The 23,386-nt window shown below is 37.8% G+C and overlaps 1 protein-coding gene across 4 annotated transcripts in view; it reads left to right on the forward strand.

Moving 5' to 3' along the window:
• The window catches only part of LOC129717858 (acetylcholine receptor subunit alpha-like), a 503,655-nt gene that overhangs the window by 248,381 nt on the left and 231,888 nt on the right, over positions 1–23,386 (forward strand). For all 4 annotated transcript variants that reach the window (XM_055668087.1, XM_055668083.1, XM_055668082.1 and 1 more), the window contains one exon: positions 7,559–8,037. In XM_055668087.1, the coding sequence (XP_055524062.1) occupies positions 7,989–8,037 (49 nt within the window). In that variant the 5' untranslated portion in view covers positions 7,559–7,988. The remainder of the gene's footprint in view (positions 1–7,558; positions 8,038–23,386) is intronic.

A 23,386-nucleotide genomic window follows, 5' to 3' on the forward strand; every position in this document is an offset into this window, starting at 1 on the left:
CAGATCGCTGGATACTCGATTTTGCCAAAAAGGTCTGTGCGGACTCTGTACCGGAACAGAAAACCTTTCGCGACGCGTTATTAGTAACTACGGAAGAGCCTCCATTTTCGATGTTGGAATTTTCAATGGCTCTCCTGTCGTGCAACAATAAGGCTCCAGGGTTAGATAGAATAAAATTCAACCTGTTGAAGAATCTACCCGACTCTGCAAAAAGACGCTTGTTGAATTTGTTCAACAAGTTTCTTGAGCTAAATATTGTTCCGCATGACTGGAGGGAGGTAAAAGTCATTGCTATTCGGAAACCCGGGAGACCTGCCTCTGATCACAATTCATATAGGCCGATTGCGATGCTCTCTTGCCTCCGGAAATTAATGGAGAAAATGATCCTCTTACGGTTAGACAAATGGGTCGAAACAAACGGTTTACTTTCAGATACTCAATTTGGCTTTCGCCGGGGCAAAGGGACGAACGATTGCCTAGCGTTGCTTTCTACTGAAATTCAACTCGCATTTGCTCGAAAAGAGCAAATGGCTTCTGCGTTCTTGGATATTAAGGGGGCTTTTGACTCTGTCTCTGTAGAAGTTTTAATCTTTTAATCTTTCAGAATCTTACAGTTCTTCAAACTTGGGTTAGGTTTTCAGGATATTGGAACAAGCCTGCATTTTGAACGTTTTCAGTTCTTCGAGGAACATTTTTCTGGCCTCTTGAGATCTCCTCTATTCCCACTACAATTAAGGCGATTAACGAATAGCCAACCACTGTTGCCAACTGTACAGATTTATCTGGGAATGTACAGATTTTCTCGTTTATTTTCGGAACTGATTCTGTAACGTACAGATTACAGATTTCTAGAAAAAGTACAGATAAGTACAGATTTTGTAAATGGTTAGAAAAGATTAGGAAAAACTTTTCGACCGATTCTGCAACGATACAATGAATGCGATTTTGCAATCCACGCACTTCGAATTTACTGACAAATCTTGGTAATTTGCTGCCGAGAATGGCACCACTCGGTTGAAAAACGGTAGCTGATACATTTTTTCGTAAATCTCGATTTAACCAAATTGAAATGTTGACACAAAATATCCGAAATATCGGTAGTGCTGCTGAATTATGGGTTTCGTTGTTTTTTGTCCGAATTTTCAGGAGATTGAACCGCAATGGCTCGGTAATATGCATTACCGAGGCGAGTCCCATTCTTAAGTGCGCAAAAAGTTTATTGACAATCGAGCTAGTAGTTTGGAATTATTATTAACTGAGTCAACGCAGTCACAGTTTTCTGTAAACAATTCGCGTTGAAGCTGTTTTTTTTTTCATGAGCATGAGCATGAGCATGATTGACCGCCCGCGGTTGCTACTTCGTTATTGCCAGATCAGCTGTAATAACACAGAGAACCAGCGGATGATGTTTGGGATTAACATTCATCCTCAATGTGTTAAAACTGGTGACCTTAATCTTTATATTAGGCAATACCAGCGCCGGCCGCATCCGAATGCAGGTCAAAGAAGGAGTATGTATAGGAACATGTTGACATGATACTCGCTTTGTTGGAAGCCGAGAACACCTCTGCACTTCCACGAGAAATCACTGGGATGTTGGAGGTGAGGGAAGGGTTTGCAGCTGGGTTCGTTTTGGTAAACGATGCGCTGATTTCGAGCACCGGGTTCATAACAACTAATATCGCACCTATGAAATAATTATATTCACCGCGAAAATTAAAACGGGTTCCGAACTCATGCTGTTTGATGATGTAACACTGAAAAAACGAAACGCACGCGACCTATAATTGAACGCACACTGGACCTTTAATTGAGTTGATCCCGGACCTTCAATTGAATTGAGACAACTCAAATGTTCGGACATCTCCTTACGAGGTCATAATGTAACTGTAACCGTATGTAACCGTGAAACCGGAACGTATTCATTGATTTATATTAGTCAACTATATAATGTTACTAAAGCTACGAATCCCGAAAGTTATATCCACGTTAATGCCCCTCCACTCCTATGTTGTGTTGAAGTGACCCTTTTGGCTACCAACAACTATTACGCGTTGATGATCAATCTGTAAAAAATACGATCTCATGGATGGTATCGACGCGGAGTATCCAGATATTTGGTATTGAAGCTGTCTTTTTTTTTTTTTTCAATATAGAAAATGAAAACTTTGCGCCAGTGGTACAGATTTTAGTACAGATTTTTCCCGGAAATAGTACAGATGAAAAAGATTTTTGCAGCTCCCAGTACAGATGAAAATGTGGCATCACTGTAGCCAACATATTTGTCATCCTGGTGGCTGATGGTTGCAAACCAAGTAGTTGAACCTACGGTTCTGGTCTTCCATAATTCCCCCTTTTGCTGGTCGAATTCCTTGAAGCCAAAAACGACAAACCTGTTCATTTTCTTCTTCAGAAAAGCCACAAAAACGAATTGTGAATTGTCATGAAAAATCTTTGTTTTGTTTATTCCCCAACACTCGCAAAACGCTTATATGGAAATAGCTAAAAATGAGGTATTCAATTAATATATGACATTTTACCCACCTATTGGTAGCGTACAAAGGGTTTTAGAACGATCTATTTCTTGTTCCAAAAAGTGACAAAAATAGACCAAAACGTATACCGGTTTCAATTTTTTTCAATTTAGATCTGGTATAAAACAAAATTTACACCACCGGTGCATCATTGAATTTGAGTTTGTTCCAAAAAAATAGAACAAAACAACGGACCACCGCTGAAGATGCCCTTAATCTACAGCTCTAGTAAACATTACAGGTGTTTATTGACCCACTCTATATCACTCGATTTTAAGCTAGTCTTCTCCAGCGCGTACACGGTCTACTTCATCGAGACCACGGTCTACGACGGAATTGTCGACCTCTGGCGGGTTCTCTGCTGAATATTATCTCCGCTGGTCGCTTTTTCGACACTCGACCGTATTTTTCCAGCTACACAATGTCCGCATGCTGATATACTTGGTACACCTTGTGATTCAACCACTTGCGTCGTTCTCCCGTTTTCTGTCAAATATTGAACGCAGGATCCTACACTCTAAGACCTCTTTATCGACATTCACTCATGACCACAGAGCACCATCGGAAAAGTCATCTTCATGTAGAGGGCAAATATCGTGCGAACTTGCATACTGCATCTCAGTTGACTACCAAAACCGTGACAGGTCTGATTTGCGGCTGCTATCCGTTTCATCAATTCACGGCTAACATCGTTGTAACACGTTACGAGAGTACTAAAGTACACAATTTCGTTGACGACTTCATAGATACCCCCATCTGTCACAATCTCAGTACCAAGACTCGATTCATTTCCACGCTCTCCTACAGTCACCATGCACTTTGTTTTGGTAGACTTGATGGTAAATCTAATTCTTGCTGCTTCACTCTAAGAAAGCACGAATGCCTCTTCCAACTGATCTGCGGTTAATAAAGATATTAATATCACAGACGAACAGACGTAACACTACCACAAAAAACGATCATTTCAAATTTTTTCTAAGCCTAAAAGTCACACCTTCTATTCCCGTTCATTTTCGCATTCTCGGAAAACTACATACATTGCCCGCTTTACTAAACTTAAAATGTAAGTCATATGACAAAAATGAAATTATTTCGTAAAGTAAATATAGCCCAACGGAGCTCTCCCGTGATACGCATTTGGGGTTTGGCAACCGACTGAAGTGTCTCATCGCTCTGTCGCTGTGGATATAATAAGTCGTTATACACAGTGTGCGTGAAGAGACCACTCTCTCAGTTACAAAAATAAAAATAAACTTCCACAGGGCAGTGTGTGCAGTTCATCGTGGCGTGCTGGGATACGGGAACACAATAGTAGAGGGTAATTCGACTTTGGCTTAGAATGAGTTATACCTTTCCCAGTAGTTTAATTGGCCAAAATACCTTGCCGGAGACAACGGAGATTGCGGGTTCGAGTCCCGTCTGGACGAGGGAAAATTTTTTCTAAGCCTAAAAGTTACACCTTCTATTCCCGTTCATTTTCGCATCCTCGCAAACTGCATACATTGCCCGCTTTACTAAACTTAAAATGTAGTCATATGACAAAAATAAATTAGTTCGTAAAGTAAATTCGCATTCTCGAAAAACGACATACATTACCCGCTTTACTGAACCTAAGCAAATGTCAAACCATATCATCTGACTGTAGCGTGAACACCTGAAGTGATATCCGATATCATCTGGCGATATCAGGTGATATGTGGCATAGTCTGAACAAGGCATTAGAGGCAGTAGGATCGTAGCACTAGCCACACAATTGTCCTGTGCACTTAACAGTTGGCTGCGAAATCTGTGTTTAATAAACAGCAATTAACAGTTAACAGTTTAGAGGAGACAAAAGCAACTTTACACGGCCGTACACGTTTACTAGTCACTTATCTCTATAGCGCGAAATTGAGGAATCGATACTTATGTCAGTATCGTCCATACCTATAGAGATAAGCACATTAGCAAACATATAGTGCCGTGTAAAGTTGCTTTTGTTTACTCTAAACTGTAAATCATCGCATCTCGTTGTTTCGACTTCAACTTTTTGCCATTTTGGTCAATTATGTACTGCTTGAGATAGAAATAGAAATAGCTTGACTTGCATTATAGTCATCAAAAATAAGAAAGATTGGTCAGTTATGTTCAGCAGCTTCGTCCGATTCCTGATCACGAATGAAAAATTTATTTAGAATCAAAATTAAAACATATATCAAGACCTCAACTGAATATTTGTCCAGCTGCTAAAACCATAGCATTGCAAACAAAACAGCGATTTGTTTATGTTTTCTTCAACGGATCGCATTAACACATTCGTACGTAAATAGGTCTATGGTTTGCCCTTCAAAAACACAAAAGTACAAAAAAACTCATTGCATAAAAAAATCTCATTGTTTCCACGAAATCATAACGTAATAATATAATCAGAAACATAAAGATGTGTAGAAAAAACGAATCGATTCTTCCTCGATTTGAATCATTTTTACCTTATTAACTATTTCTTCAAGAGCAATCGACGAGACGCCATCGAAATATGTTGACGTGCTTCTCAATAACTAATGGAAACTACCTATATGAGCAAGAAGTTTAGGCACATCGAGTGACATGATAACGATTTCAGATGATAAGCCCAAAAAGTAAAAACAAATCATGTCAAACCATGTAATGAGCAAAGTTTTTCACAAACTTTCAGGTGTGCGTAAAACAAGAGCAACAAATGAATACAATAGAGTAGATGATTCGCTGTTTGTAATTTTCATCGTGATTGTTTCTAATTTCTTATTTCAAAGAGTCTTTCCGAAGTTCCGGACGTTACCTGGTCCAGAACTGAACACAAACGAAGACATGATGGGAATCCAATGATGCTTCGACGAATTGTTTTGGCTATGAGAGTACTTGTTCATTTATTAGCCATAAACTCGTAATTGCACGTTTTGCAATATCTCTGTTGGTTGTCCCAAAAAAATGCAGCTTTTTAAGGCACCCAACGAATATACAGTTTTACGAGCCGGCGAAGAGTTTGTGCTGCGAAGGAGCTTCAATTTCCTCACCCGTACCCACGTGAATTGTACGGAACGGCGATCATCTTGCAACTGCCAAACATTATACTGAGAAGATGTTTTTATTTGCTTTGTAAAACGTTGACATTGCAAGACTGCCATAACTATATGATGTCTGGTTGGCTACTAAACAGGTACCGTAAACTAAATTAAAATTGAGCCAGAAAGGAGGAATGTATGTTTGTGAAAATACTTAAAATGGAACTCAAATAATATGTAGGGTACTATTTTACTTAAATAATGTTACAAAGTTCATAGTGAAAAATACGCGCAAAAACACCACCAAAAATGTTTCATCCAAACCAAATAAGAAGTTTAAACCTAAGAAACTACATTAAGTATTCATTTATAATGTGTTGAGAAAATCCAAAATATATTATAAATATAAATATTATACTTTCCAAATTATCTGGGAGTGAGGCGGATAAAAGAATTTTATGAAACGTTAAATATAATAAAATGAGCGGGGGCCTAGTGTGGTTGGTAACGTCTCCGCCAACCACGCTCGACGCCTGGGTTCGAATCCCACCGCCGACATAGGTGTCGATGGTTGTGAGGTGGCGTGATCCACTCACAACCAACCCAACTGGGGGGGGGGACACCGGGAGATTTTCTGAGGCGAAAAATCTCTGGGATCACGCCTTCCATCGCATGAGGAAGTAAAAGCCGTTGGCGCCGGTCCGTTAATAAACGGGTCGTGAGTTAGGGTCCTGGGTGTGGATTCGCCTCCCTGGGCGTCGGTGATTGGCCACAACAGTGGCGGAACTAGACCGACGGAAAATAAGTGAGAAACAAAAAATATAATAAAATAACATAAATCGAGGCATGTGGACTTAGTTTTTCCATCTTGAGGAACCTGTAGACGCCACTGTGTGGATAGATGTTGTCCAGAAGTATTTTTGATTATTCCAGACATCTTACCACCCTTCGGATTAATTCGGTCATACATTTTTGTTCATTGTAACTTAACCAATTCTGTTAATTAAAAATTGAAGTATACATTAGCGTACTTCGAATCAAGTTCATCAGTTGAGTGTGTGTATTAAAAGCCAAAGTACAAAAATGCACGCCTTTTTGGCCCACGCTTTAGCTTTGGCTCATGGAATATTAATGTCTGCGTTAGAAAAACAGCCAAACGTAAAAAAACGTATTTATCTGACCTTATAGTTAACTTTTCCTCAATTTTTACCATTTTATACAAAAATATTAAATTACTAAAATATTAAGTCACTGAAGAGGCGAGAAAAATATGGCATTAGGGAATGCGAGTGAAACTTGACTGGTGGCAACTGATACCTACACCAACGAGTCGAGCACTGAGCGGGGGCCTAGTGTGGTTGGTAACGTCTCCGCCAACCACGCTCGACGCCTGGGTTCGAATCCCACCGCCGACATAGGTGTCGATGGTTGTGAGGTGGCGTGATCCACTCACAACCAACCCAACTGGTCTAGATTCAATCCTAGCCGACATCGGGAGATTTTCTGAGGCGAAAAATCTCTGGGATCACGCCTTCCATCGCATGAGGAAGTAAAGCCGTTGGCGCCGGTCCGTTAATAAACGGGTCGTGAGTTAGGGTCCTGGGTGTGGAGTCGCCTCCCTGGGCGTCGGTGATTGGCCACAACAGTGGCGGAACTAGACCGACGGAAAATAAGCGAGAATAAAAAAAAAACGAGTCGAGCAGTTTATTCAGAGGAGTCACTCGTCCAAAATCCAGCCGACTCGCCATCTGTAATGCGAAAATTTTGTACTGAAAGTCCTATTCTGAAATCGGAGCACCTTGACGGTGCTCTGCTTTTGAGGCAATCTTAGTTTCCACGTATTTGTTTCGGTTTTTATGTGTACCTTTTTTTAAACTAATTGCTTCGTGCATTGTGAGAACAAGGTTATTATTGCTAATAATCCAACATAAAGAAGTTCTATTATTCTTAAACAAAACAATGAACTGGAAAGCTCGAATAATCCCTTTTTCTTCAACTTTACAGGTTTCAGGATTTATAAAAAACCATGAGCGTTTCTTGACCGGAAATTGCTTTTTCCCACCATCACCCGACCGACCTAACGCAAATCGGCCCTACTGTGGGAAATATACACGACATTAGAATTGCGGCAAGCTGAAGCTTTCCATACCAATTTCTCTTCCTTTCTCCATCAACAATAGCATCAGCACCGTTATTAAAATTGCTGTTGATCGATTTTGTCGAACGGCGACAAAAAATTTCGTCAAAATTGTCTCCATACGGCATCCCGGCGACGGTGGTGGTGGTGGAGGTGACGCTTGGCGGTGGAGGTGTGCGTCACCACGGACAGAAGCATCACAGCCCAGTGCAACGACAACCGTAGTAGCTGCTGTACGCAGTGGACCCCGTGGTTTCTCGAGGAAAAACAACGCTGGCTGTAACGCAGGGAGATGAGATGAGGCTGCTACACAGCGTTAGTTTCATTATATTCGCTGCCGTTTCAGGTGAGTCGTTTTCCCTTTCAATTATTCATTTTCACCTGATGGAAACTATACTTTTGGGAGCTGTCCATATGTATATTTCATCGGATTTGAGTACGCTGGAAACGTGCCAAACCCCTAGCGGTTTCTTTTGACACATTGCATCAGATTCCACTGATGGCTCACGTTCGTCTGTTTTTGCAGAATTGTTCTATTGATTTAAACTGTTGTCAGGATTTCGGAGTAGGATTGAGAAGTTTAGTTCCAATGCTGAAGGTGCTCATGGCATTCAGGAGTAATATTGTGATCTATTATTGTATTACATTATTTTATATAATAATATTTTATAATTTTATTAATTTTCACAAACACATTGGAAAAAGACTTATGTTACGCCAATCGGATCGAAAGATCTGTGCCAAACTACATTAACACCTCTATTTACATTAAAACTTGACAACTAAACTCCAAGCCAACGGCGTTTTTTGTTTCATTTTCCAAGTCAACGTTGGTCAAATGTTACGTTGCCCGAAAGATGCGTCACGAAAGTAGCATGTTTCGAATTAAAAACAAAACTTGCGCTACGTCTCAAATCAGCAAATAATGACCGATTTCAGTTGTCATTTAAGTGTAATTATTCATGTGCTGAATGACACTCGATTTCCTTTGTTATAAGAGTGTTATTTTTAGTTAAAAATGGTTTATTTGACACGGCACGATACATTTTCTGTTTTACTGAGCCAAGAGTTATAAGAGTGTGTGAAATATCAATTTTTAAACACATCAAAAGCTGTGGACAGAGCACGCTTGTAATTTTTTGCTAGCATTAGCATAGCATTAACAACTGCACAACTTCGTAGGTTGTGTCAGCAACAATATTCTGTTTACGAGAATAAATTACCCTCGTTTGTGAGCAGCAACATGAAATTTGAGATCTAATCAAATGTTGCTGAACAAAGGTCAGATGTCTCCAGAGAATTTTTACCGCCCTGGGCACGTCCTTGCAACTGTTGGGAAACGGAATGTTAGTCCAACATTTACTTAAGAGAAACGCAGAGAACTCCACGTGCCCTCATAAATGTTACGTGAGATGGGAAATTTTAGTAGAAAAGGGAGACCCTGGGATACATCTGTTGGATGTTGCGGGTCGATAATTGATTATATTTTAGGTATGAATTTTTAGAGCTACGAAGAGCTGCAGCTAATGTGATTTACCGACTTTTTAGTTTAAGTTGTATTTTATCAGTTGAATTTATATAGCAATTTTACTGTTTTATGTTTTGTGGTTAGGCGTCGTACACAAATTACGTAACGTTGAAAACCTAGATTTTAGACCCCTCTCTACCTATGTAACGATAAGTAATGTTCGATATGACTCTCCCCCCCCCTAAAATTACGTAACGCTGGACAAACTGCCCCCCCTTCCAAATTAGAAATTTTGAGCAAACATCACAGTTACATAACGATCTCAACTAACCCCCCTCCCCCTATGTGACAATAAGTAACGTGGACTCAACCCCCCTCCCCACCCCTTCATGCGTTACGCAATTTGTGTACGACGCCTTATGAGTGAATGAATACGTAGAGTTTAGACTCCTAATAATTTAGTTACACGCTTATTTTTATCCACCGGTTCGACGCAACTTTCATTAGTAGCAAATCAATCTTTAGTCAGCCAGCCTAAAGGGGCTTCACCTCTTAGTTGAACATTGCCTACGCGAACAAAGTCCAATGTTCTCCGAAACGTAAACACGAAACTCTAAAAGTATGTGCTAAGTGACGCATTCGTATGAACAAGACATCCACTGTTTATTTACAAACATTTTGGTAAATAATTAGTTTATTTTTCCTCTATCCTCAATCAAACATACATACGAAACATATCTGTATGAATCTACCTTTACTCGTCGATGATCAAAGCAAAAAATACAACGCTGCCTATATGTCAAAAAACAATTGCAGTTGAGCATTTAGTATGACAACGCAAACAACTCGAACAGAAAAAATATCTAAATGAATAATATCACTTATCTCGCACGAAATCCTCCTAAGGCATATTACGCATATTACGCATATTACGATAGTTCTGTTACTTAGAACACCAACACTAGTAATTTTGATTGATTTCACCATTTATTATCGCGCAAAACACACTTGTAATGAAGAATTACGTAAGATAAAAACGCGCACAAACAATCGGCTTTGTTGCCAGTTCCTCCCCCGCACGCTTCTAATTTTTTGCTAGTACATTTATTTCTTTAATGACAAACCGAAGAAGTCAATAATGGTTTTGTCTTAAATTAAAGCAATAAGAATTCTGGGTATAAAAAGTCAAAGGGTTTGAAAATCAAATGTTTTCATAAAAACAAAGTGTGTTTTCAATAGAATAGAAGACTAACTTGACAATTTCTGAAAAGAAATTATTGCGAAAATCTATTACAATGCGTATGATCAAGACGATCGATTACTTTAAAAGCAAGCATGTATTTGGATAAAGTTATCTCTATTCTATGTAAGATTTCTATTAGTTGTTTTTTATATACAGCCAGAATTATTTATCAACAAAGCTGTCTATTTCATTAATACATTGCAATATCAATAGTAAAAGCACAGACAAACAGACGTGCCACTCGATGACGATATCATCGACCAGAAAAATAACGATAATTTTGAAATTTTGCTTAGTGGACAATAATGCCGCTGGGGTCGCTATAAGCAAGCGTGCACATTCATTATCAAAGACAAAAACACCAGTAATGCCGCTTGTGTTGATTGCTAGCGTACACACCCATTAGCAAAGACAAAAACCGTTTTACGAAAATAAGTTAGTAGGCAATAAGCTCACATGGTGTCGCATGAGTGTAACGTTTCGAATAAGGACGAAGATTTTTCAAGATTTTTGTTCGAAGAGGCACGTCTGTTTGTCTGTGGTAAAAGTCTATATACGTTAGTAGCCATGTGAGCCTACTTGAACTTGGACTGCTTGATTTTGCAATGCAAGACTTTAAGAAGTAAGAATACGCCAAAAATTATTTCACTAAAAATGGTAACCGTTTCGTCCCAGTTTGTACACTAACTAAATAATTAAATTACAAAACAGCGCGATAGCTACCGAAAAGTTTCAGTTAACAGGTGTGCGGTGAACACAATTGGCTGTAAACTAATTTTAAATCCATTAGGCAGCTGGTTGTGGGAGCAATATTTTTCGCGTCAAATCGCTCATCTGCGGCATGGCAATTACTCAGTTGATATTTCTTATGTCAACATTAAGTGCTGTATGACAGTGTGTAACAGCAGGTAAGTTATTATATTATATTCATACACAAAAAGAAGAATAGATTCGATTCAAGTGACTCTCATATTACATTCCATGGAAAATCACTAGCAAAATCATTTTCAAGCTTATTGTGTCAATAGAAAGCTCTTTTACCCCAACAGACGAGTTTCATTATACTTGGGTCATAAAGATATGCGATCCAGCTGTTGGCCAGAAACACACTCTTTTGTGCTAGGTATATGAATTTATTTTAAGGGAGACAAAGCAAACTATATCCGACAGATAGTTGATGTAAATGCTTAATATCTACAAATTATTCAAAGCCTAACATTCTGTTGACGAGTTATCTAAAGTAGTAAAATTTCGAAAAAAATTAAAATATAATTTTTACCCAGTTGCTGTACGTGACAATAAACGTGAAAATACTTATAAATATGCATGTGTTTATAGGTGATAGCATATCATTATATATGTGTACATTTTTGCGCTTGGTAATTCATATATGTGCATTAGGGTGGGGCAAAGTGATCGATTTTCTAGAGCCAAGTTTTTTTGGTTCTATTTGGGGCTCGAACAATCTTAAACTTACCGGAAGTCGATTGGTTTTGCCTTTGCTTGGCGCATTGCGCTCGAAATTTTTATGAAAATTCGTACGGGAGTCAAAAGACCCAAAGTACCAAAAGACGGTATGAAAGAAGACGTCGAACATCTGTCATGGTGAAGATCATCAAGAGACGCCTTGAGCAAAATCCTCGAGGTAGTGTCACAAAATTAGTGGTGGATCCCAACGTATCTGAAGTCTCCGTCGTATCTTGAATGATAAATTTCGGACCAAGCTCTAGAAGGATCTTTCGGTGAAGCAGAAACAAGAACGGGTAAAAAGAAAGAAGACACTATTAAAGAGGGTCGCCAAAAAAAGATTGGAGAATATTGTGCTTCCGACGAGAAAATCTTCACCGTACAACGTGAATAAGCAGAACGTCAGAGTTTTCATATCAAAGAAAGCCCAACATTGTATTGCGAAACATTTTCTAGGGTTTATTTTAAGCTCGAAATGGCCCGCGAGTTCACCGAAACTAAACTCTATGGACTTCGTCATCTGAGGTATGTTGGAAGCGGAAGTCCACTCTAAAAACATAAAAATGTAGAAGTTCTAGAATCACGAGAGCACTTGTTGTGAGACACAATCGTGCGGTTAATTTTTCAAAAAGTGATATGTTTTCAAGTGAAATTAAATGATTGTAAAATGGAAATGTTTTGTTTTGACAAAGGAGACTGGGCAAAAATGTATAAAACTTGGTATTCTGGTGTATACTGATGTGTTATATATAATTCGAAAGGTCTCGATGAGACGAGAAAAAGTTACTATGGGGCCAAAAAAATCTGCCGTGAGTCTTGTAATACAATACTAAAGGCTAAAACTAAATAGGCCTTAAGGTTTTTATCCCACGGAAGATTTTTTTGGCCTCATAGTTACTTTTTCTCGTCTCATCGAGACCTTTCGAACCATATATAGGGGTAAGCGGGGTAAGACCGCCCCCTTAAGCAATTCTGTTTATAGAAAAAAAAGTTACGGCTGCAATTTCATTTTTTCTTCGCTAAGAGGTTCTTCTATTCAATACCCGCATTTAAAAAATAAGAACTGAAATATTTTTGTTTATTTTCCAGCTTTTTTTTAAATTTTAAAAATTCATTGAAAATGTGCAGATCTTTTTCATACGGGGTAAGCCCTCCCACAACCAACCCAACTGGTCTAGATTCAATCCTAGCCGACACCGGGAGATTTTCTGAGGCGAAAAATCTCTGGGATCACGCCTTCCATCGCATGAGGAAGTAAAGCCGTTGGCGCCGGTTCGTTAATAAACGGGTCGTGAGTTAGGGTCCTGGGTGTGGAGTCGCCTCCCTGGGCGTCGGTAATTGGCCACAACAGTGGCGGAAATAGACCGACGGAAAATAAGCGAGAATAAAAAAAAAAAAAGCCCGCCCACCAGCGGGGTAAGATCGCCCACCATTTTTTGAGGATAAACAATATTTTTAGGGCCGAAACGGTTGATTCTATCGGTATAGTGTCTTTGACAAAGTTGTAGATGGTATTTTTTTCTTTTTAAATAAAATATACACTGTGAAAAATCTGAAAAAATTTTTTTTCCTAAGTTTTAACTTATTTTGTTTTCTGATTATTCAAGTTAAAATCAATGTTTAGGTAACTTTTTTGGTTTTCAAAATAAATAGATTTTTGAGAATTGGGGTTTCTCAAGATATTGAATTCATAATATACCTATCTTTAAGCTAAAAATTAAAACTCATTAAACCTATCTGTATGATTCTTTTGAAGACTTATTATGTATAAAAAATACTAATAATTATTATTTCTTTTATTTATATTTTAAATTTTCTGTTTTTTTTTTGAAGAACAAAATTACCAACGACTCTATACACCAAATAAACCGTCAAAAAAAATTCTCCCAAAAATTGAGCTATTAATTTTTCTATTACTCCATGATCCAACAACCATAAAATTTAAGCTTACCTTTTGTAGATTTTAAAGGCAAAAACATGTTTTTTTTTTTAAATTTGAAAAAAATATATTTTTATTTCTGTTTCTATATTTTTTCTTTAAATTTTTTTAGAGTGTGTACTTTTTTCGAAAGTAAAAAACTACTATTTTCAATCCTGCCCGAGACGTCATACCTATCAAACACACCGTCCTGGCTCTAAAATTATTTTGGTTCATTAACACCATTTTCACACAGGTTTACTTTTTTCAAAAATAAGTCTTGTTAAAATATACTACTAGAAAAGCTTAAACCAAATCGAAAATGGTCGATTAACATCGATGTCTTATGTGGCTTGAAGTTGCTTTACTAATCCTGTAAATATTCTCTTTGTAGTGTCGAGGCATTTGGGTCTTGAAGTAAAACAACAAGCAGTTGGATTCGTGGCGGTTTTACCCCTTGTATTGTGGGCGACTTTACCTCCAGTGGAACATTTTCATATTTGACCGAAAAAGTAGTCAAAATTACAAGATTACTCACGGCCTTCGACATTTCCGAAAGAAGATAGATTCAGGCAAGCGATTAAACGTATATTCACGAACAAAACAATAGATTTTTAGACTGAAAAACCTTAAGTCCCGTTGCCGCAAAACAATAGCGCATTGACTGGTTGCCAGCTGAAAGGTTGTTTTTGATTATTTCTGCGACCGTTCGTGCACTATCAAAACAGAAAAACGTGCAAAATGTTATGTAATTATACTATAATAGACACGTTAAAGAAATTTTTCAATTATTTTATAACTTGGTAGTAAAACTACGGTGGGCGGTCTTACCCCGCAGGGCGGTCTTACCTTGTTTACCCCTAACACATCGGTATACACCAGAATACCAAAATCGCCCAGCCTCCTTTATCTATTTGATTCCATACAGTACTTTGATACAGGGATGGGCAAAACGGTTTTTTTATAAGAGCAGCTTTTAACTAGGAAACCTATACATTAGAGAAATGACAAGACACTCACCGTTAAGGCAACTGTCAACATCAAAACGGATAACGGCAATGCAAAATTATACAGCTCGCCCGTTTTGATGTTGACAGTTGCCTTAACGGTGAGTGTTTCGGCGTCTCTCTGGTGTATAGGCTGACTACTTTTAACGGTCACTTACCGTTGCGAACCGAGTTATGTTCATGGTTTACAAAGATTAACGTCCAAGGTTGGATCGTATTGTTTCGGTAAACTTCAGTTCCTGGCGCTCCATCAGTTGTTGGTGCACTCAGAGCACCATCGTGATTCATTTTTGTGAGCCGTTTCTTTGTTCGCTCTTTTCTATGAACCGGTTCAAGTGAACGGCACATGAGCTATTCGCGCATCCCTACTTCTATTGCTGGACTCTGTACACTCAAAATAATTTTCATGTCATAATTACCGGAAAAGTTAGGTGAAAATTTTCCACTGTCATATTCACGTAGATTCTACGTGATTGTCATTTGAGTTCATCATGATCTGTTGAGATGATTTATCCTATGAATCTTATACAGCAGACATATGCATTTTATGTGAATTTCACGTATAATTCAACTACCGCTAAAATGGAAAGCATTCGATTATCTGCTAGCTACTACGTTTGATACAACGTAAAATATCCAAATTTGATTTCCCCAATTCTTAAGAGACGGCAAATAGTTTTTAGAAATTATAGAAATATGTTGCTTGATAAATCGCACGGCCATGCAAAATCGCCGATTCGTAAATGAATCAAACGACATAAAAACTGACAAATAATACGACATTTGCCGGCGATAACTACTGTAAGCTATAACTGTTTATGTATATGAAACTCCTCGACCTTTGAACTGAATCTGTGTGAAACCTGTAAGCTCAGGGCACGATGTCAATTTCGTACGGTTTTTCGAAAGCTCACTTATTAGCAAGCCATCGAGAAATTCTATTTCATTTTCAGCGACTGAGACAACAGCTTCGCCATTTTGATTTATGTATATTTTCACATAGAGAGTTCACGCGATACTTCTTCTATGACATTCTGTTTGACGTTGCCAAGTTCACGTAGATACTCTGAGATAAAACATACTATGCATGTGATTTTCACGTAGATGTTATGTTTGTCACATAAATCATGCAACATGACAGAAAATGAATAAGTACAGGAAATTTCACGTAACAATAATGTGAAAAATATTTTGAGTGCATATCAAACCACTTCATTATTATCGACAATACCCTCACCACATAGGACATACGTAATACTGGCGTTTTTTTTTTCTAGTACACGCTTTGTACAAAGTTTTGATAGTGTACGGGTCTTGAAAATTGTAGCAGAAGCGTTTGATAAACCTCAACATGTTATTTGTCTTGTGTATGATAGTGTTATAGTCAGAGCCGGATTTAAGGGGGGCCCAGGGGGCCCGGGCTCCGGGCCCCCACATTTTTGGGGCCCCCACAAATCGAAAAAAAGTTTTTCCTCTATCAAGTATGAGATTTAATCAAAAGATCGATTTACAGCAAGAAAGTTTGAACAGACCATTTCAATCTGAACTTTCCTTCAGTGTTATTTTTTCGCGAGCACCAATATTAAAACTACATCTTTAAAAATTCACCTTGGATTCTCTTGGAATGACACACATTAACATCCCATTTGAATCGAACCAGCACGCAAGAAAAAAACCCACAAGTTTTGTTAATGCATTGCTGTTGCAGGGATGCAGATTTTCAGAGTCCGTGTATAGATTTTATTGACCTGCAGTTGTGTGTAGCTTTTCTTAGTTTCTGTAGATTATTGTCAGGGTCGCCTTAGATTTGCGTAGTCTTTTTCGAATTTTGTGCAAATTTTTGCCTGTGGATTGCAATTTTTTCAAATTGCGGTGAGTTTTTTTAGCTATCAAGAAAAAAATTCCGGTTTTCGAGCAGTTGCAGACATCTTTAATTAACAACTGGCACCTCTGGTCCAAATCATTAGACAGTTAGAACAGAGTGCAAGAACCGAAATTATTATTACATTTGTACAAAATGTGCGATCACCACAAAACCCCGCGTGCATATCAAAGTGGAGCTCAAAAGAGAAGTTCGACATCAACCCTAAACCTTCTGAACTGGAGCTTGCTGCTGAAAAAACTTGTGGCTGCCTATCCGGATGATCCTGAAAATGGATTGGGAAACAAGTTAGTTTAGCTTTTTTCGCTTGCTAAGCAATTTCAGAGTCCAGAAAATAGTTTTTTTGAATTACATTCATACAATGTGATTATGAACAACAATATGCAAAATGTATTTGTAAACGCTGAAATTGCGTTGCAGATTTATTTGAGTCTAATGATCTCGAACGCAGCTGGGAAAAGGTCTTTTTCGAAGATGAAACTGATTAAAAATAGGTTGCGTACGACTATGAAGAATGAAAGGCTCTCAAACTTAGCATTGTTGAGTTGCGAGTACGATATACTGAAGGAGTTGAATGTTAATTATTTAGTTAATAAATTCTATGCAAAAAAAAAACTCGTAAGAAAAAATAACTAATTTTAATAACAAATAAATGTAATTTCAATAACAAATAAATGATTTTAACTCGTACGATAAAAAACGGTTTTGTTTTATTTTGGGGGCCCCACTTAAAACCGGGCCCCGGGCCCCCACAATCGTGAATCCGGCTCTGGTTATAGTGGTCGATGAAATTAAGTTTAGAATCTAAGATTATTCCTAAATCCCTAACTTTATCACATTTCTCTACATTCTGATTCCCTAATGCAATTACAATTTTGGGCGTTGTTAATTTTCTGCTAAAGGATATTACATTGCATTTTTTCACATTCAATTCAAGTAGGCTTTTCTTAACCCAGATGTAAAATGTGTGGATTTCATTCTGAAATACATTGATATCTTCATGCTTTTTTATTTCCAAAAACAGCCTCATGTCTTCGGCATATATTAGAACTTCAATATTTTTGAGGATAAAGGAAATGTCGTTTACGTACAAAATAAAAAGAAGTAGTCCTATGTGGGAGCCTTGGGGAACACCTGAATAACTTGAATGGGATTTGACTTTTTTCCATTAAATTTTATTATTTGTTGCCTGTTTGTTAAATATGATTCAAGCCTCTTCAAGAGACCAGACTCAATTCCAATTTTTTGCAGTTTAAAAAGTAGCATTGGTATGTCAATACGATCAAATGCTTTGCTAAAGTCTGTATAGCGAACTTCAACATGGTTCCCATTATCCATTGCATTCAATGAGTAATTTACGAATTCAAGTAAATTTGTGGATGTAGAGTGGCCTTTGAAGAAGCCGTGTTGTTTATCTGTTATTCGATTTTAGACTTGAGCAAATATTTTTTCATTGACAATTGCCTCAAAGAGTTTAGAAATGTAAGAGATAATAGCGATTCCACGATAATAACGTATATCAGATTTCCGCCCAGATTTGAAAATAGGCAACAAAAATGAGCTTTTCCATATATTTGGGAAGACTCCAGTTTTCAACGACATATTGAATAGCCAGAACAAAGGAGATGTAAGTTCCTTCGAAAGATTTTTCATGAGTGCTGGAAGAATTCCGTCAGGTTTAGGTCCTTTGGAAGGGTCTAAATTTCTTAGACCCTGCAAAACATCCTGTACCTGAAGCTGGTTGACACCAACGTTTCTTGGATATTCTGGATAAAATGCAAAATAATCGCGGTCGCGATTTTCTTTGGAAAATGTGGTATAGATTTCCTGGAGAAATTTCGCAAAAAGATTGCATTTTTTCTCCGAGTTATCACCAACATGTTCATCGAGCTGCATTATTGATGGAAAATTGCCTGATTTCAGTTTTGTTTTAACGTAATTGAAGAAGTTCTTTGGACAAGACTTAATTTCTAGTACAGTTTTTGCATTGAATTCTTCAAATGCATTACTGATTGCAAAGTTCAGTTGATCACATATTTCTAAGTAAATTGCTAGACTTTCATTGCTATTGTGTTTTTTGAAAATTTTGTGGGCTTTTTGTTCAGTCGGATCGGTTCAGTAGTTTTCGAGCCTATATGGATCAGACAGACAGACAGACCGGACTGCATTTTTATATGTATAGATTGCAACATCAATTTTTTAGAACCTAAAGAGAGAGAGAATATACATTTATTGGATTGAAGCGTTCATTTAAATCTATTTTTACAAATAATAAGTTTGAATGAGAAAGGCTGGGTCTGACCGCTAGGTGGATTAATTTAGGTTTTTTAAATTTTTTATTTGTCTGTTAAACCAGACTGAATGTTTAGTGTTACCGTTGCGTCGTTTTTTCTTCAATGGAATCTCTTGAGAAATCATGTTGTACAGAATTTTGTGAAAGACACTAACAGATGATACGTCATTTCCTTCATCTCTAAAAATTTCTTGCCAATTGACACAGTTTAATTTGTTTTCAATATTTGCACAGTTCGCGAGATTGAAATCGAGGACTTCCTCATACTCGCAGTCGTTGGCTCTTTGATATACATGTAAAAATAAAGAATATTCAATTGGGTTGTTTAGCTACTCACGGATTTCTGATTTTTATATATTAGGTGGAAGAGTGTAATTTTTAAGCAAAACGTGATTTTTTTTTAAATTTCATATCATTGACCTTCGATTTTTAAATGAAAAATAAAAGTCGCTACAACGAAAGGTGGTATATGGGCGAACTGTCATTGTAGCGATTTCGAGCAGTTTAAGTTCATGATTTAAAAATTGAAGGACAACGATAGAAAATTTCTGAGAATCACGTTTGGCTAAGAAAATGGAGCTCTCTCAGCTGTGGGAAACTTTTCGTTTCTCCACAGTGGGTTAAATGATTCGGTCACACAGAAATCTTCATGAATATTCGTAGTAGGTCGTAGTAGGTGGAGGGCTCGAAATTATGCGGATAGCTGGCGAGACATCTTTCGCGTTTGTAACGTTAGATGGACTGGAGCAGGGGGATGCGCTCTCCAACTTACTGTTTATCATCGCCCTTGAGGGTGCAACGCGAAGAGAAAACGTGCGAAAAAAATGGTACGATCTTCACGAAATCTCACATGCTCCTTGATTTGCGGACGACGGTATCGACCGTAAGGCTGTTGAAAAGGCCTTAAGGCCTTTTAAGAGTGAAGCGGTGAAATTGGGGCTCAACATTACATCTGCCATACATACATGTTAGCTGGCAGGGGTGGTGTTGGTGGTCCAGTGGTGTTGGTGCTAGAGTGGAGATTTATGGGAAACGGTTTGAAGTGGTTGATGAAATCGTTCATCTTGATACACTTGTGACATGTGACAACGATATGAGCCGCGAAGTGTTGCGGCTGCGAACAGGGCCTTCTACGGACTACGTAACCAGCTAAGGTCCGATAGTTTGCATACTCTTACTATACTAGCGCTCTATAGAACGCTGATCCTCCCGGTTGTATTTGAGTATTTGTATTTGAGCGTAAAGTTCTGCTATCGATACTTGGCGGTAAATTGGAAGATGGAGTGTAGCACAAACGCATGAACCACGAGTTGTTCCAGGTATACAAACATGCTGATATAGTGCATGTAGTACAGCGGGGATTCAGTGGGCTGGACATGTGACCAGAACGCCTGACGAGAGAGCCACCAAAACTATATTCAGCAGAGAACCAGGAAGAGGCCGTCGACTTCGTGGTATCACTCGCATTCAGTGGATGTGCACGGTGGGAGAAGATACACGATCTGCTGGTGACTGGGGAACGGCTACCTAAGACTGTTTTTACATTGTTGAAGTGGTTAACATAAGGCGTAAGATTCAATAAGAAAATCAGAAACCTTAATGCAGAATGTTTCTATATTTTCAAAGTTTTACTAATTTTTTCAATTTCTTGTTAGAAAGTGAAGCTAGCTTTTCGATCCATTTGTTAATGATTTTGCATAAAAATAACATGAAATTTACACGCACATTCGTTCATCTGTAGGCATTGTCTATCCAAAATATTGCTACTAAAACTGTTATATTGTTATAATAATTATAGTCATCGCTATATGTAATTTCGTATCCATGCCATGCTCATGCATTCTGGGCCCCTCTTTACATACCTTGTCTAGTGAAATTGACCTGCAGGTCTAGTGTAATGGGGGAAAAAGTCGTCAAAGCATCACCAAATAATACGACATTTGCCGGCGATAACTACTGTAAGCTATAACTGTTTATGTATATGAAACTCCTCGACCTTTGAACTGAATCTGTGTGAAACCTGTAAGCTCAGGGCACGATGTCAATTTCGTACGGTTTTTCGAAAGCTCACTTATTAGCAAGCCATCGAGAAATTCTATTTCATTTTCAGCGACTGAGACAACAGCTTCGCCATTTTGATTTATGTATATTTTCACATAGAGAGTTCACGCGATACTTCTTCTATGACATTCTGTTTGACGTTGCCAAGTTCACGTAGATACTCTGAGATAAAACATACTATGCATGTGATTTTCACGTAGATGTTATGTTTGTCACATAAATCATGCAACATGACAGAAAATGAATAAGTACAGGAAATTTCACGTAACAATAATGTGAAAAATATTTTGAGTGCATATCAAACCACTTCATTATTATCGACAATACCCTCACCACATAGGACATACGTAATACTGGCGTTTTTTTTCTAGTACACGCTTTGTACAAAGTTTTGATAGTGTACGGGTCTTGAAAATTGTAGCAGAAGCGTTTGATAAACCTCAACATGTTATTTGTCTTGTGTATGATAGTGTTATAGTCAGAGCCGGATTTAAGGGGGGCCCAGGGGGCCCGGGCTCCGGGCCCCCACAAATCGAAAAAAAGTTTTTCCTCTATCAAGTATGAGATTTAATCAAAAGATCGATTTACAGCAAGAAAGTTTGAACAGACCATTCCAATCTGAACTTCCCTTCAGTGTTATTTTTTCGCGAGCACCAATATTAAAACTACATCTTTAAAAATTCACCTTGGATTCTCTTGGAATGACACACATTAACATCCCATTTGAATCGAACCAGCACGCAAGAAAAAAACCCACAAGTTTTGTTAATGCATTGCTGTTGCAGGGATGCAGATTTTCAGAGTCCGTGTATAGATTTTATTGACCTGCAGTTGTGTGTAGCTTTTCTTAGTTTCTGTAGATTATTGTCAGGGTCGCCTTAGATTTGCGTAGTCTTTTTCGAATTTTGTGCAAATTTTTGCCTGTGGATTGCAATTTTTTCAAATTGCGGTGAGTTTTTTTAGCTATCAAGAAAAAAATTCCGGTTTTCGAGCAGTTGCAGACATCTTTAATTAACAACTGGCACCTCTGGTCCAAATCATTAGACAGTTAGAACAGAGTGCAAGAACCGAAATTATTATTACATTTGTACAAAATGTGCGATCACCACAAAACCCCGCGTGCATATCAAAGTGGAGCTCAAAAGAGAAGTTCGACATCAACCCTAAACCTTCTGAACTGGAGCTTGCTGCTGAAAAAACTTGTGGCTGCCTATCCGGATGATCCTGAAAATGGATTGGGAAACAAGTTAGTTTAGCTTTTTTCGCTTGCTAAGCAATTTCAGAGTCCAGAAAATAGTTTTTTTGAATTACATTCATACAATGTGATTATGAACAACAATATGCAAAATGTATTTGTAAACGCTGAAATTGCGTTGCAGATTTATTTGAGTCTAATGATCTCGAACGCAGCTGGGAAAAGGTCTTTTTCGAAGATGAAACTGATTAAAAATAGGTTGCGTACGACTATGAAGAATGGAAGGCTCTCAAACTTAGCATTGTTGAGTTGCGAGTACGATATACTGAAGGAGTTGAATGTTAATTATTTAGTTAATAAATTCTATGCAAAAAAAAAACTCGTAAGAAAAAATAACTAATTTTAATAACAAATAAATGTAATTTCAATAACAAATAAATGATTTTAACTCGTACGATAAAAAACGGTTTTGTTTTATTTTGGGGGCCCCACTTAAAACCGGGCCCCGGGTCCCCACAATCGTGAATCCGGCTCTGGTTATAGTGGTCGATGAAATTAAGTTTAGAATCTAAGATTATTCCTAAATCCCTAACTTTATCACATTTCTCTACATTCTGATTCCCTAATGCAATTACAATTTTGGGCGTTGTTAATTTTCTGCTAAAGGATATTACATTGCATTTTTTCACATTCAATTCAAGTAGGCTTTTCTTAACCCAGATGTAAAATGTGTGGATTTCATTCTGAAATACATTGATATCTTCATGCTTTTTTATTTCCAAAAACAGCCTCATGTCTTCGGCATATATTAGAACTTCAATATTTTTGAGGATAAAGGAAATGTCGTTTACGTACAAAATAAAAAGAAGTAGTCCTATGTGGGAGCCTTGGGGAACACCTAAAGTAACTTGAATGGGATTTGACTTTTTTCCATTAAATTTTATTATTTGTTGCCTGTTTGTTAAATATGATTCAAGCCTCTTCAAGAGACCAGACTCAATTCCAATTTTTTGCAGTTTAAAAAGTAGCATTGGTATGTCAATACGATCAAATGCTTTGCTAAAGTCTGTATAGAGAACTTCAACATGGTTTCCATTATCCATTGCATTCAATGAGTAATTTACGAATTCAAGTAAATTTGTGGATGTAGAGTGGCCTTTG

The sequence above is a fragment of the Wyeomyia smithii genome, chromosome 1 (assembly GCF_029784165.1).
Source record: "Wyeomyia smithii strain HCP4-BCI-WySm-NY-G18 chromosome 1, ASM2978416v1, whole genome shotgun sequence".
In the NCBI taxonomy this organism is placed as follows: domain Eukaryota; kingdom Metazoa; phylum Arthropoda; class Insecta; order Diptera; family Culicidae; genus Wyeomyia; species Wyeomyia smithii.